Raw genomic sequence first — 15,413 nt, 5'->3', positions numbered from 1 at the left:
GATGACCACTCGAAGAAATACCGTTACAGGTAAGCAACCTGTCCTTTTCATTTCTAAGATCAAACTAATAAAAGTAAAACATCTTTCATATGTCTGTCTTTACATTTGAATAATGTCATTAAATTGCAGTTAATTTTATTACAGGTCCCTAAGCCAGCTGGGGTGAAGAAAGGCTGGCAGAGAGCGCTAGCTGTTGTCTGTGATTTCAAACTTTTTCTATACGATATAGCAGAAGGAAAAACATCCCAGCCCAGCGTGGTAGTGAGTCAGGTTCTTGATATGAGGTATGAAGTGTCATTATTTTTAATAACAGCCACAGGAAGTGTAACCCATTTGAATAATATACATGATGGCTTATATTTGTGGATGTTTACATATCTGAGAATTAGTCACTGTTTTTCATTTCCAGTAACTGCATATTTTATCAAATGCCATTAGAAAGAAGTACATGATCATTCTTTGTGTTTACAGTTTATCATGGCTGTAAATGAGGCAGCATTTTACTGACCTAATTGATAGTGAGTCAGAGTTTGTATAGTTGGAATGAGTTTTATATTTCTATATTTGGGGGAGAGAAGCTGTTTCTTGCTTTTATATTACATTGACTGACTTTAACTCTTGCATTTCAACTAATTATTCAAATAGATACCATATAGTTTGTGCAGTGAACATTTGTATGAAATAGTAATTAAATATACATACATCAGATCTCTATGCTTCTGCTGAATTGCAATCTTTGAATTCTTTCTGTTGCATAGGTCTAAAATTCTTCTATAAGTAGAATCATTACTGTTTAAAATTAGATTTTTTTTAACAAGTCTACTTGTCAGTGAACTATTTTTCACTTTTTTAAGAGATGAAGAATTCTCAGTGTGTTCTGTCTTGGCCTCTGATGTCATCCATGCAAGTCGAAAAGATATTCCCTGTATTTTTAGAGTAAGTAATATATGTTATATTCAAATTATGCTGCATATAAATAGAAATGAGTCGGCAGTTTTTAATTTGTTATATTAATTTCTAATGAAATTGCATGTAAATTTTATCCAGGGTCTGGACACTGAAATGAAGATAGTAACTAAGGGCCGCAACAGACAGCCATATAGTTGTAGAGCACTGGATCGGGACGTGGAAACCATATGCCATGGCCCCAATCCGACTTTTTTCCTACACAAAAAGAAGTGGCAAAATGTTACTCCTTTTTGCGCTGGAAAAAGGGCACCTTTACTGCCATTGTGGCAAAAAAAAATTTGCACTCCTGTGCACAGTGTGTAAACACAGTGCCACCGGCGCTGTCCACTATCTGGGCAGGCGGGGAGCATAAGGCTGGGTTGGGGGATGGTGTTGGGGCATGTGTCATCTGAAGGCCACGCCCCCACACCACCCCGAAGCCGGCTAAAGCTGCTGGTCTGTTTTGCCCCTAAGTTTCATTTTTAATTCTTCCAAAAGTGATCCAATCTTTATGTAGGTCATAAGCATGCCACTCGTAAACACATGCCCTTTCCTGATAGTCATACTTTTTGTTTGTTTTTAACCACATTTTATCCTTTCCTTTTCCCAAGGATCTTAAGGCAGCATATATGTTTTTCCAAGGCCCATTTCATCTTCACAACAACCCTGCTGAATTACATCAGTATAAGAGAGGTTGATTGGCCCTTGAGGTACTGTTTGGGTTGACACAGATTTGAACCTAATCTTGTTCCCAGGATAGGTCTGATGCTCCATCAGCTATATGGCACAACATCTCAATAGTTAACCTTGAAATGAAAATATGGTAGTCAAAAATACTGACTACAAGCATTGTTCAGTTTACAGTGGGCTCTTGATATTCATGGGCTTGCCATCCACAAATTTAAATATCCATAGACGGCAAGCCTCATTGAATTCAGCGGGCATGCTTGCACACAGCTGCCTCAGCAGCTGTGCTGTCATGGCCGCCATTAATAAGAATGGCACTTGGGGTCCTGCTTTTTTTTTTTATCCACAGAGGGAGGGTCTGGAATGGATCTCCAACAGATACAAAGGGTGGACCTTATATTGAGTAGTTAAATGAAGGGCACATTTACATGATAACTGCATTGGAATCTGATTGTATTTTAAATTATTTAGAAAATTTATATTCTGCCTTTCATCCTAAGCATGCATTCTGTCACATCTTGCACAAACATATACATGTCTATAACTTTTCCAGGTTACAGCTTCCCAGCTGTCAGCATCCAGTAACAAGTGCTCAATCCTGATCTTAGCTGACAGTGAGAATGAAAAGAGCAAATGGGTAGGAGTCCTGAATGAATTGCACAGGATTTTAAAGAAGAACAAACTCAAAGATCGCTCTGTCTATTCTCCCAAAGAAGCCTATGACAGCACTTTACCCCTCATTAAAACCACACAGGCAGCAGCAATCATAGGTTTGTAATCACTAACTTAGAGTGATACATGTATATGTAAAAAGTAGCAGGGATACCCTTTTTATTTCAGTATTCTCAAATCAGACATTTTGTAGGAGATGCTTCAAGTAACATAAAGTTAACTAATTGGTGTGTGTGTTTACACTAGAAAATAACTACAGTACTGTAGCAATTGCCAGCCCTAGCCAGTATATCCATTGGTGAAGAATACTGGGAACTGCCATCCAACATCATCTGAGGTCTGCGTGCTTCCCATCCCTTCTCTATAGGATTACATCCTAAACAGCCTCTTGATTAGTGTTTTAGGTGAAAATGGAAGACTGTTGATGGTGAAACTTTATTAATTTATATGGGTTGAATGAAGGGAAATATATGAGAACTCATTCACAAATAAGTGGAATTTATTCTTAAAGTTATATAATTTCTGATTTCGGCTCATTTATAAATCAATGGCTGGCTGTTCTAGTTAATATCTGTTTATTAAAATATATAATTATTAGGATCATTATGTTCACAGCATATGTTCCAGTTTTTCTTCCCTTTATTTTTTTTTAACAATCACAGATCATGAAAGAATAGCTCTGGGCAACGAAGAAGGGTTATTTGTGGTTCATGTCACCAAGGATGGTAAGAGAACATGGTTTATGTTTGAAATTTGGATAGTAAAAGCAATAAACTGTAGAATTTGTTCTATCAACTCCTTCTAGTTCAGTCTTCTTTAAGTTTCTAAGATTATTTTTAATAAATGATGGCCATACTACATTTCACTACAAATAGTTCTCTCTTGTTCTTACCTACCCAAATGGCTTCAATCTGTGTTGTGTTGTCAGGTTGGAGTCCACTTTTTTTTTTCTTTTCTTTTTCTTTTTTTTGTACATGGCCCCACTCAGTACAATTAACTGAAATGAAAACCTGCTTCCAGAAAGCCAGCCAACTACTTCTTTATTATAAGCGCTCATATTAACCATTTCAGTGGCTGTTGTAACATGCAAAGAATGCATGCATTGTCCATTGCCACTAGGTACAAATCTGTGGAAACCTCCACTCTATTTACAGAATTATTAGCTTTCCCCCTCTTGTTCACAGAAGCATTGTTCATTTAATAGAAATGACATAACTCATGCTCAGATAGTACTTACTCTAAGAGAAGAGAGAAGACGGAACTGGGTAAGAAAAAAAGGAGAAAGGAGTGAGACTGTAGATGTGACCAGCAGAAGAAAGTGGAGAATGGCTGAGGCTACTGCTTCAGGAAAACCTTTAGCCTTGTTTTGTAGCAAAACCGAAGAGAAAAAGCAGGATCAGGATGCAAACAATTATTTGCCCTGGGTACCTTCTTTCTATTTCAAGATAAATGGTAAATGTCTCTGTGTTATTACAGCATAACAAGTTCTCTTACATATTTCTTGTTTGTAGTGGGCTGGATGCATGTAAACACTGTTTTCATTTTTGCAGAGATAATCCGTGTTGGTGACAACAAGAAAGTTCATCAGATTGAGTTTATCCCAAATGAACAGCTTATTGCAGTGATCTCAGGACGAAATCGCCACGTGCGGCTGTTCCCAATGACAGCCTTCGATGGACGAGAAACTGATTTTTATAAACTGGCAGAGACAAAAGGTTGCCAGACCATAGTTTCTGGACAAGTGCGCCATGGAGCCCTTACTTGCCTGTGTGTGGCAATGAAGAGACAGGTCCTTTGTTATGAACTGAATCACAGCAAAACGCGTCACAAAAAGATTAAAGAGATCCAAGTCGCTGGCAATGTCCAGTGGATGGCAATCTTTAGTGAGCGGCTCTGTGTGGGCTATCAGTCAGGATTCTTAAAGTACCCTTTGCACGGAGAAGGAAACCCACATAGTTTGCTTCATCCAGATGATCACACACTGTCATTCATTGCACAGCAAACAACCGATGCCATCTGTGCAGTTGAAATCTCAAATAAGGAATATCTGCTGTGTTTTAGCAGCGTAGGAATTTATGTAGACTGCCAAGGTCGAAGGTCTAGGCAACAGGAATTGATGTGGCCTGCAACTCCTTCTTCTTCCTGTAAGTTCCTGTCATTGTATTAATTGATTGTGGTATCTTTTATTTTCATTTTTAAGGAAAAAGCCACATTGGAATAATATTCAGATATATACCTTTTGCTTTTTTCATAGGATTTCACCATCAAGAAGTTACAGTACACATGTAATACCAAAAGAAAAGTATACAAGAAAGATTTTTGTTTGTTTTTTGCTACTTAAATGAAGTGATGTTCAGTATGATTAAGGATAAGCAAATAGACATAACCAGGCACCATTAATATTAGAGACACTCCATTGTCAGGGAAGAGGTTCCATTCATAGTATTTCTGTTTCTGATTAGAGGCTTACCAAAGGGAGACTAAATTGTAAACCAGACAATATTATGCCTTGTTTGATTACTTCTACAATGTATATTCCCTTTTCCTGGTTTTAAAATATTTAAGAAGTCCCTGCTTTTGGAAGATCTGAGGGATTCACTATCTTACCTGTCCATTTCTGGATAGCTACTAATTCTAAATTTTATTTATTTATAGTATTTATTTATTACCTTCCAGCCCACAAGGGCTCCTGAGGCAATGAACAAATAAAAACTAATTAAAACAATACAAAGTTTTTTTAAAAAAAATTAAAGGCAGTCTAAAACAGTTTTGAAATAGCTCTGAAACAGTTAAAACATCAATTTCAAACACGGAATGCCATGTGGGACAGTACTGTTTTGGCTGCCCTCCAAAAGCTCCAAGGAAATGGGGCTAGCCTAACTTCCTTGGGTTGGGAGTTCCATAGTCAAAGCTCTGCTATAGAAAAAGCCCTTTTACATATACCCAGCAATTTAACTTCACAGCAACCAAATCTGGGCAAAGACATTCCTAGCAACCTGGCTTTCCAGGAGCATTACTGGGTCCAAGAGCACCTCCAAACTATGAACCTGATCTTTCAGAGGGAGAGCAGCCCCATCCAGAACAGGCTGCAATTCCAAACCCAGGTTGTTTTTTTTTACACACCATCAGCACTTCTGTCTTGTCTGAGACTAAGCCTCAGTTTGTTCCTCTGCATCCAGTCCTTTACTGCATCCAGACAATGATTCAGTACTACCACAGAGGTTGCATGTTGGGAAATGACTGTCTCTTTATCTTCAGCGTATCTGTTGAATGATAATGTATTTCTTAGACATGACTTTGAATTTCTTTCCAGGTTACAATGCACCATACCTCTCAGTGTACAGTGAAAATGCAGTTGATATATTCGATGTGAATTCCATGGAGTGGATTCAGACTATCCCCTTGAAGAAGGTAATGAGCAAAATTATACTGTAAATTAAGCTGTTTGACCAAGACACAAATGGCACTAAACAGGTTGGTTAGAAAAACTTGGATAATAATTACAATTGACTTATCAAATATGTATTTATTTTTTCTTAGGACCTTTCCACACGGGGCACAGAAGTAGGGTCAGTTCACATTGGTCGATGCGTATTCGCGTTATATCGCATTGGCGTTCCACACCTGTGAGCTCAGAATACGTATTGACCAATGCGATATAATGTGAATACGCTTTGGCCAATGCGTATTCATGGCGGGGTTCCGAACTGAAGGCAGCCGGCTCCTCCGTTTTGTGAGTCCGCAAAGATAGTGGAGTCACGGGATCCGTATTGATGGCCAGTGCGAAACCTCTGCTGCTTTGGCTGGTGTGTACATCCAATCCGCTGATTCTCCTGAAGACCAACAGGTTACAAATTTCCCATGATGCTGCGCTGGAATTTCCCCCATCTCCTTCCGTTGGCCCTTTCCCCTTTCAGGACAACCGCCGAGGCTGGGGAGCGATTTTTCCACTGAACGAGATAAAGCAGGGTGTCGGGGGGGGGATGTATATGTATGTGTGTGTATACACATACACACACAAAGATGTGTGTGTAAGCATATAAATGCAGCGTACCACTTTCGGCTGCTCCACAGTTTGTGTGTGTGTGTATGTGTATATACTACATACATACTACATAGTATATGTATATGTTGTGTATATGTATTACATGCAGCATTACACTTTCGGCTGCTCCACAGTTGTTGTTGTGTGTGTGTGTGTGTGTACACCCACACACACCCACCACACAAAGATGTGTGGTGTAAGCATATACATGCAGCGTTACACTTTCGGCTGCTCCACAGTTTGTGTGTGTGTGGTATGTGTATTACATACATACATACATACATACATACGTATATGTATATGTGTGTATATTGTAATATACATGCAGCATTACACTTTCGGCTGCTCCCAGTTTGTTTGTGTGGTGTATGGTGTGGTGTTGGTGTACACACACACACCACACACACACACAAAAGATGTGTGTGTAAGCATATACCATGCAGCGTTACACTTTCGGCTGCTCCACAGTTTGGTGTGTGTGTGTGTGTATACATACATACATAATATATGTATATGTGTGTATATATGTATATGTAGGTAGATAGATAGAGATTGATAGATAGATAGATGGATAGATATATACAAATACATATATTACACACACACACACAAAGGTGTGTGTAAGCATATACATGCAGCATTACACTTTCGGCTGCTCCACAGTTTGTGTGTTGTGTGTGTGTGTGTGTGTGTGTGTGTGTGTATATGTATATGTATGTGTATATAAAGAGAGAGAGAGAGACAGCTGTGTGGTACACATATAAATACGGCTTCACACTTTGGCAGTACCACTATGTGTATATGTGTGTATATCTGTGTGTGTGTGTGTGTGTGTGTGTATATATTATACACACACACACACCATACAAACACTCAAGCAGACAGATGGTGTGTACACATATAAATACGGCATCACACTTTTGGCTGTGGCACAGTGTGTTTTTGTATATGTGTGTGTTGTGTGTATATATATATATTAACACTCATAGACAAATGTTGTGTACATAAAAAAAGGCATCACACTTTTGGGTGTCCACTAGTGTTATGTGTGTATATCTGTGTGTGTGTGTGTGTGTTGTGTGTGTGTTACAACACTCATACAGACAAATGTGTGGTAGTGACATAAAAAAGGCATCTCGCTTTTGGCTGTACCACTATGTGTTATAATTAGTATGTATGTATATATATATCTAAAGTTGTATGTATGTATTTAGTGTGTGCCACTATATATATATATAACAACCCACACCATACAACACCACACACACACATATACGATGGTGCATACCCCTTTCGTAGTTGCTAAAGGCAGCAATTCTCGCGAAAATAAGCGCTAAACAGTGACCTCATTCTTCACCCCGCAAGTTAAAAATGTTGCCCCCGTTCAGAGCCCCACAGAGCATGCACAAAGCTGCCGATGTGTATCGGCCAATGCACATTGTATTGGGCTGGTGTGGTTATCCAATCTGCACTTGCCTTACTTGCCTGATACGCATTGGCCGATTCGCAAAACCTCGATTCGGAAGGCCGCCCAGTGTGAATGAACGATGCAATATGACACGCATATGAATCGGCCAACGCTATTCAGAGGCGCGGGTGTGAATGAACGATGCGATATGACGCAAATACGCATCGACCACTGCGAACTGACCCTACTTCTGTGCCTTGTGTGGAAGGTCCTTACAAAAGACAGAAGTAGCATTAGCACTAAAAATTTTAGTAACTATGATTGTTATATAGTTTTATGTAAGCATTCATGTCACAATAGGAAATATGTATATCATGTATAAACAAATGTTCCAAGGGACATTCCATTCCCCTGAATATTATTACATTATATGAAACTAAACGTTTTAATACAGTGCTTAGTATTTAACATCTTGTAGTTAACATTTCGAAACTGTTTCTTTCATACTTATTATCCAAAATGAGAGTGTGCTGTATCAGTTGTTCGTCTTTTTAAAAGAAAATGAAAGCAGTCTTCGTTGCCAGGGTTGGGGAATATTTAAAATGACATCAAGTCTGAACTGCATTAAAGCATATGTTTTATAGGGTACATTCCAACGCACTGTTAATCTGCTTTTACTGGATGTACCTTAACAGAATGCTCTATTGTATATGTTATGACTTTATTTTATTAAAATGTTTCTTACTTGAAACATCTCAAGGCTGGTAGGATACCGCTAAATAAAATGGTTCAAACATAAAATCCTAACCCACCATAGCAAACATTCCGTAACAGTATGGTAAATCAGAACCAAACTGGTTTCTGAGATACAATGCTTGAATAAATATTCCAGGTCGTGTTTGATGTTTGAAATTAGGTCATCATGTGTGACAGGGTCTTCAAATGGGGCTAACATTATGGGGGGCACCACAACCAAAAATACTCTCACATCTTTGCATAATGTTGCCACTCCCTAGGGATGTAAAAGAATCACTCTCTGTAGGTCCCATTATTTAGGGCTCTAATATCAATAACAGCATATCATACCAATAACCAGCACTGGACCCAAATCAGCAGTACAGTTACTTTACAGTGACGCATTGCGGTTGCTCTTTCTCCACCCTAAATTCTTTATCTCAATATTAAAGTGTCTTTCATCAGTTACTTCTACATTGGGAGTAATTTGGACAAAGGTTTGTACACGGTTCACTAAAGCTTCGTGTTATTGAAAAGTTGAAAATGATACTACTGAGTGGTTTGTGAGAGCTTGAATCCTTTTGGTTTGATAGATATTTTTTTACTGAGATATTTATAACGTGTGCTTTCAGGTACGCTCTTTGAACACAGAAGGATCGCTAAATGTCCTAGGTCTGGAAACAGTTAGATTAATATATTTCAAAACAAAATGGCTGGTAGTTTTTAAAAAAACAAACATCAAAATGTATGTGTTATAACTGATTTGAACCATTGTTTTGTTCAGTCTGACTAGTACAGTGCATCTGAGGTTCCTGTTAGTAGAGATATTAATTGGGCCAACCAAGTATCCAAGCCCCATGTCTGTTTCTGTCTGTCATCTGTCTCAGTCTGTCTGTCGTCTCTCTCTCTCTCTCTCTCTCTCTATATATATTATATTATATATATTTCTTCTTCATGTGTCTCTGCGAATCATACAAATGGGTTTTACTGCGCCTGCGCAGTGCTGCTCGGATACTTCTGGAATCACTGGGCAAAGTAGACTTTGCACTTATGCAACTTTTTGGCGGTAACTCCGCCACCCTTTATAAGGCCCCTGCCTTCCCGCTCTTTCCTCAGTTCCTTTTTTCTGCCGCGTTAGTAGCTCTTGGAACTTAGCTCTCTTATTCTTGAATTACTGGACTTGACCTCGGACCGTTTTTGCTTTGCTGACCTCCCCTTCGATTTGACCATTCGGACTGTTGGACTCCGTCTCCTCTAACTCCTCTGGACTTGTTTGCTGGTTTTTGACTGGTCTCGGCTTCGGACGCTGTTTGCTGGACGCAATGTCCCCCCGTTCAAAAAGTGTGATGTCTGCGGGGCAAAGTCCCAGTTCAGACCCACATTCTTCTGCTTTTATGCCTGGGAAAGGACCATGATGTCAAATCTTGTACCTTCTGCAGATCCATGACATCACAGGCAGGAAAAACTGTGAGTCCCGCTTAACCTCCGCGATGCAGGGCAAGGTTCATGTCGAGGACCCCTCCATCGTCGGCCCCGTCGGTGTCTGTATCCGCTATGGCCTCCAAGGCTCGGGATAGCCCGGCTGTGCAGCCTCGGCTCCCCTTTAGTGCCTGGTTCATTCATGTGTGGCCCGTGACCCAGTTAGGTCCAGAGCCACGACAAGCTTAAAGCGCCCCACAAGCCGTCGGGGACAGAGGGCTCAGCACCGGCCGCTCCTGCCAAGGCGCGTCCGTCGTCTCCTCCGTTCCTCAAAGTCGAGGCATGGATGGACCCATCGACTGCTTCGGGCTCGAAGCCATCCAAGGCATCTAGGAAGAGTGCTAAGGAGTCGAAACGAAGAGGCTGTTCCTGATTCGGGCACCCTCGAGGGACCGGTCCATACCGAGGAAAGGTAACAGAGCACACGTGGCAAGACCTTTGGGCTCTTCCACCATCTCAGAGCTGGAAACACCGAGGGCCCAAAGAGGAAGGCTAAAAGTCGACCCTTCCAAATCTGCAGACCAGACCACAACCGCAAAGAAATCCAGCATCGGGGGACCCCGCTTCTTCCAAGGCCCCCAAGGATTTGGATCGCCCTTCGCCCTCTACATCGTCGTTCCCCAGACCGACAGAGCTCTAAGCCCGACAAAAAGGAGAGGATCCCCAAGAGCGTTGTTGACCCAGAAGACGCAACTCCGACTCCGTTGGACTTTGCCACGCAGCCCTTTGTGAGCCGTTCAAGGGCCGTCATCAGAACGGGACCGTTCCCCCACCCCGGTCCAACCCGACCTCTTCAGGGACACTCTGAGGATGATCTCAAAGAGGATGACAACCGATGTCTTCTACAACTCGGAATCGGGCCGCTATATAGGCTGTCACAAGGGACACGGCATTCAGGAGGTTCAAGGACAAGCGTCACTCGGGGCAGCCTGTGATCAACCGGTGCCGACCGGATCGTCAAGACCTCCAAGTCTGTCCCAAGGGAACCTAGATCAACACTCTCAGAGGCTAGGGCCCGGGCGGCTGTTGCCAACTCGAACTCCGGTCGGAGGAAGCGTCCTACCGAGCCACTCGGACCTGGAGTCAGACATGGAGACAGGCCTTTCCTCGGACAATCCCTCGGATGGAGATCGTCACTGCATGCTCTCGGCAGAACTTGCACCACCCCGAGCCGGCCTCTCCCACTGATGACCTCAGGACATTTAGCGGCACGTCATCAAGATGTCTAGGCCTCTAGACATCGAGTTCCATACCCTGATGGATGCAGCTAAAGACCCGGTCGAACGCCGGTTCAGGGTCGGTCCCAACCCCTCCCTCCATTCGCTCCTTCCTCCTTCGAGTCCATTCTCAAAAGGTCCTGGGACTTCCCCACGTCTTAATGGGAACTTCGAGGAAGATCGAGACCCTGTACAGGGTCGCTCCATCAAGCTGCCCTTGGCTGTCCTTCCACCCGAGACCGAATTCAGCTAGAATTGTTGAAGGAGCCCAGCTGAATACAACTCATAAACAGGCCACCTCCCCGATTGACCGAGAGGCTCGCAAGGGTGATGGCCTCGCAAAAAAGGCGTATTCTGCATCCTCCCTGCGGTAAAGGCAATCAACTATACTGCCTGCATGGGGGCTTATGGCAGGCTTGATGGAGGATATTTCACCCCTGATCCGACGTCCCGGATGAAGCGCAGCGGAGGCTGGTTGAAATCAGGGATGAAGCCCACTCCATCGGGGCTGGCTCATCCACGCTTCCGCCAACATAGCTGACTGTGCAGGTCGGCGATGTCGGCCTCGCTGGCTCTGCAGCGCCATGCCTGGCTTCTGGAACCGATTTGACTCCTGGTCAAGACCACCATCGAGGCATGCCGTGGACGAGTCGGGATTGTTCATGCGGAGACCGACGACCGTCTCAACAGGAAGTCAAACTCAAGGCGGCCGCCAAGAGACACGGTATGTCCTCCTCCTCTACTCCTCAGTTCCGGAAAGACAGCGACAGTGGCAACCTCAGGACCAGCAGTTCAGGCCCTTTCAACAGAGTGACAGGGCAACACAGGGTTCTCAGCGCCTAGGTACCCCTCTCATTCCTCTTCCTCCTCCGGAGCGAGGTCCTCCAGCCGGTATCGTAAGCCCCACAGCAGGAGCGGACCAGGCCAAGAAAAGGTCATGATTGGTCTGCATACTTCGTCATTCATCTCCCCTTTTCTTGAAAATTTTGCAGCCCTTTGCTGACACTTGGGCCACTTAACTTCTGACTTGGGCACTTACCATCGTCCGTGGGTTACGCCCTCGGTTCAAGGAACTCCCCCGACGGGGACATTATTTCCACCCCACCCTCGGACACCCTTCTCGAGAAGACGCTCTCTATTGCAAAGGGTGCCATTTCCCCGCTAGACTGTTACTGGTTCTCGGGCCTTCTTCTCCAATATTTTAAACCGCGCGGGGGGATTAGGCCCATCTTGGACTGAGGACTTAAACCGCTTTCTCCACTTCGTCAGTTCCGTATGTGACTCTAGCTTCCATATGCCCCTTCTCACCAGCCTGTGGTTCCGACGGTTGACTTGAAGGATGCCTACTTCCACATTGCAATTCGAGAGACCCAGAGATTCCTCACCTTCGCCGTCGCTCCGACGCCTACACTACAACATTTTGCCATTTGGACTGGCGCCGCGCCGAGAGTCTTCACCAAGTGTCTGGCACCGGTGGTGGCTAACTTCACCAAAGAGCTACAGCGTGTTCCTACCTGGCGAGTGGCTTCTCGGCCCTCTCGGAGAAGGGCTCCTTCAGACCATCGACTTTCAATCATGCTCCTCCGATCCCTTGGTCTGGTGTCAATCTCGACAAGTCTCGACTCACCCTTCCAAGCAGGTCCGGTTTATTGGCGCCGTGCCGACCTGCTGAGCCTCCTCGGGTTAGCACTCGGTTGGCCGCGTCCACTCCTAAGCTACAGGAGGGTCAGAGCCAGGGACGCCCAGGTGGCTCTGGGCCACATGGCATCCACAATTTTTGTACACCATGGGCAGGCTTCGACTCCGACCACTACAGAGATGGTTCCTCTGGTCTTCGATCCGATGACGACTCGCCGCTCAGGTGGCTCACCATCCTGAGGCCCGTCGTGTCCTCGCTCAGATGGTGGCTCGACCCCCAAAACGTCTGCGCCCGGCTTACCTTTCTCTCCGCCGCAGCCGCAACTCACGCTAACAACCGACGCATCCCTGGACGGTTGGGGGGCTCACCTGCTCGACTGGTCATCAGGGAAAGGGTCCGGGGAACAACTGCTCCACATCAATGCCCTCGAGATGATGGGCTGTAGAAAGGCTCTGCGAGCATTCGAGTCAGTGCTGACCGGTCAAGTGGTGCTCCTCCGACGGACCACGACGGTCCTTTTCTACATAAAGCAAGGGGGCACCAAATCGATTGACATTACTGGACATCCCGATGGGATATGGACTGGTGCATCCCAGGCAAATCCACCTCAGCGATCCACCTCCCCGGAGACAACGACCTGGCAGACCGACTCAGCAGAGCCTCGTCGGTCTCACACGAGTGGAGGCTTCACCGGAGACGTCAGGAGCTATTCGACCGGTGGGAACCCCCCGAATCGACCTTTCGCGACCGAGGCCAACGCTCACTGTCTCCCATTCTGTTCCAGGATGCGCTGCACGCTCCCTAGTGACGCGTTCGGCTTCAGATGGTCCGAGACATGCTGTATGCCTTTCCCCCATCCCCGCTGATTGTCCGTGTGATCTATCCAGATGACTCAGACCCGCTCAGATGCTCTCTCATCACCCCGTGTGGCCCAGACAGCCTGGTTCCCATCTCTACTGAACCTGTCAGAGAGGACGTTCTTCCGGTCAGTTTCGACCAGACCTCCTCACGATCCGGAACGGCCGGGTCCGTCATCCGGACATGGAGAACCTACCTTTGGTGGATGGAGGCTCCGTCCCTAGCGGTGCTACCGGACTCTGTGGGACGGTGATCCTGGGCTGCCCACAAACCGTCCACCCAACGGTCATGCCTCGAAAGGAAGAGGTGCCGTTTCGTCCGATGAGAATGATGACCAGGACCGGATCTACCCCGGGGTGGTGGCGATCCTTATGGCACGTTGGAGGAGGGGCTCAGCCTCCACCTCCATCAAGTGCACCTTTCTGCCATCTGTTTCCAGTTTTCGTTGGGGGGCAAACCTTCTTTCTTCAAAGACCCCTTTGTTAAGGCTTTCTTAAAGGGATGTAACAATCTCTACCCCCCGGTCTCGGTACCGACCCCGGCTTAGAGATTAGACTCCGTACTGATGGCTTTACAATCCAAGCCCTTTGAACCTATGGCCACAGCGGACTTGAGACTATTGACATGGAAGACTGCCTTCCTTGTGGCCATCACGTCGGCCCGTCGCGCGGGCGAACTTTGTGCCTTACGGAGAGACCAACCCTTCTTGAGATTCCAGAGGGACAAGGTAGTTCTCCGTACCGATATCACCTTCTTGCCTAAGGTGGTATCGGCCTTTCATATGTGTCAGGACATTGTGCTACCTACCCTGGCTTCGAACCCGACCACGGAGGTCGAACGGGCTTTACACACCTTGGACGTTAAGAGGGCCTTGGCCTTCTATTTGGACAGAACTGCGGGTTCGAGCCGTTCCAAGAGACTGTTCCAGTGTTACTCGGAACCGAAGAGGGGACTGCCCGTTTCGGCGCAGAGGTTTTCTAAATGGTGGCTGGTACCATCCACCTCTGCTATGAGCTGCTGGGCAAACCTCCCCCCCCCCCCAGGGTACGGTCGCATGCAACTAGGGCGGTAGCAGCATCCTCCGCTTTTTTGACTGGGGTGCCTCTGGAGGATGTCTGCAAAGCTGCTGTCTGGTCTCAGCCAATGACTTTTATCAAGCATTACAGGCTGGACACCAGGGCCAGACAGGATGCAGCTTTTGGTAGAGCAGTTTTGGTTTCAGGGTTGCATTAAAATGTGTTTTCTAATGCCATATTGGGATAGTGGTTGTGCTACATACAAGTAATACTGCTCTCAGTGATGTTGGGTAACTTACACTAGAACCAAGGGTATCAGTTCTTGTTCCATGTTCCTTTGTTTCATAGGAGTTGCGGCTCCTAATGTATTGCTGTCAAATGATTGACAAGAAATGATTGACAAAAGACTGAGGTTTATTGTGGTTTCAGATATTTATTGTTCAAAATAAACCACTTTGCTTAGCCTTACCTGGTGTCAGGACACTCCCTCTGCCGCTTACCTAAGCTTGTCAGTCTAAACCCATTTGTATGATTCGCAGAGACCACAAAGAAGAAGGACAGGTTGCTTACCTGTAACAGTATTTCTTCGAGTGGTCATCTGCGAATACATACAAATCCCGCCCATCCTCCCCTCGGTGTCCTGCTCTTGATTGGCTCATTCTTCGCTTACACAGCGGAAAAAGTTGGAACTGAGGAAAGAGCGGGAAGG

General features: G+C 45.0%; 1 protein-coding gene across 1 annotated transcript in view; it reads left to right on the top strand.

Annotated features, from left to right (window-relative positions):
- CDC42BPA (CDC42 binding protein kinase alpha) overlaps nucleotides 1-15,413 on the top strand; it is a 261,009-nt gene that overhangs the window by 215,729 nt on the left and 29,867 nt on the right. Inside the window, exons 24-30 of the mRNA XM_042445935.1 lie at nucleotides 145-284; nucleotides 855-936; nucleotides 2,189-2,405; nucleotides 2,970-3,032; nucleotides 3,858-4,451; nucleotides 5,621-5,718; nucleotides 9,128-9,214. Coding sequence (XP_042301869.1) covers nucleotides 145-284; nucleotides 855-936; nucleotides 2,189-2,405; nucleotides 2,970-3,032; nucleotides 3,858-4,451; nucleotides 5,621-5,718; nucleotides 9,128-9,214 — 1,281 coding nt within the window. The remainder of the gene's footprint in view (nucleotides 1-144; nucleotides 285-854; nucleotides 937-2,188; nucleotides 2,406-2,969; nucleotides 3,033-3,857; nucleotides 4,452-5,620; nucleotides 5,719-9,127; nucleotides 9,215-15,413) is intronic.

Source organism: Sceloporus undulatus, chromosome 1, assembly GCF_019175285.1.
Source record: "Sceloporus undulatus isolate JIND9_A2432 ecotype Alabama chromosome 1, SceUnd_v1.1, whole genome shotgun sequence".
NCBI classification, from domain to species: domain Eukaryota; kingdom Metazoa; phylum Chordata; class Lepidosauria; order Squamata; family Phrynosomatidae; genus Sceloporus; species Sceloporus undulatus.
The sequence above is the reverse complement of the archived record's forward strand: the minus strand, read 5'-3'. Positions and strand labels throughout refer to the sequence as shown.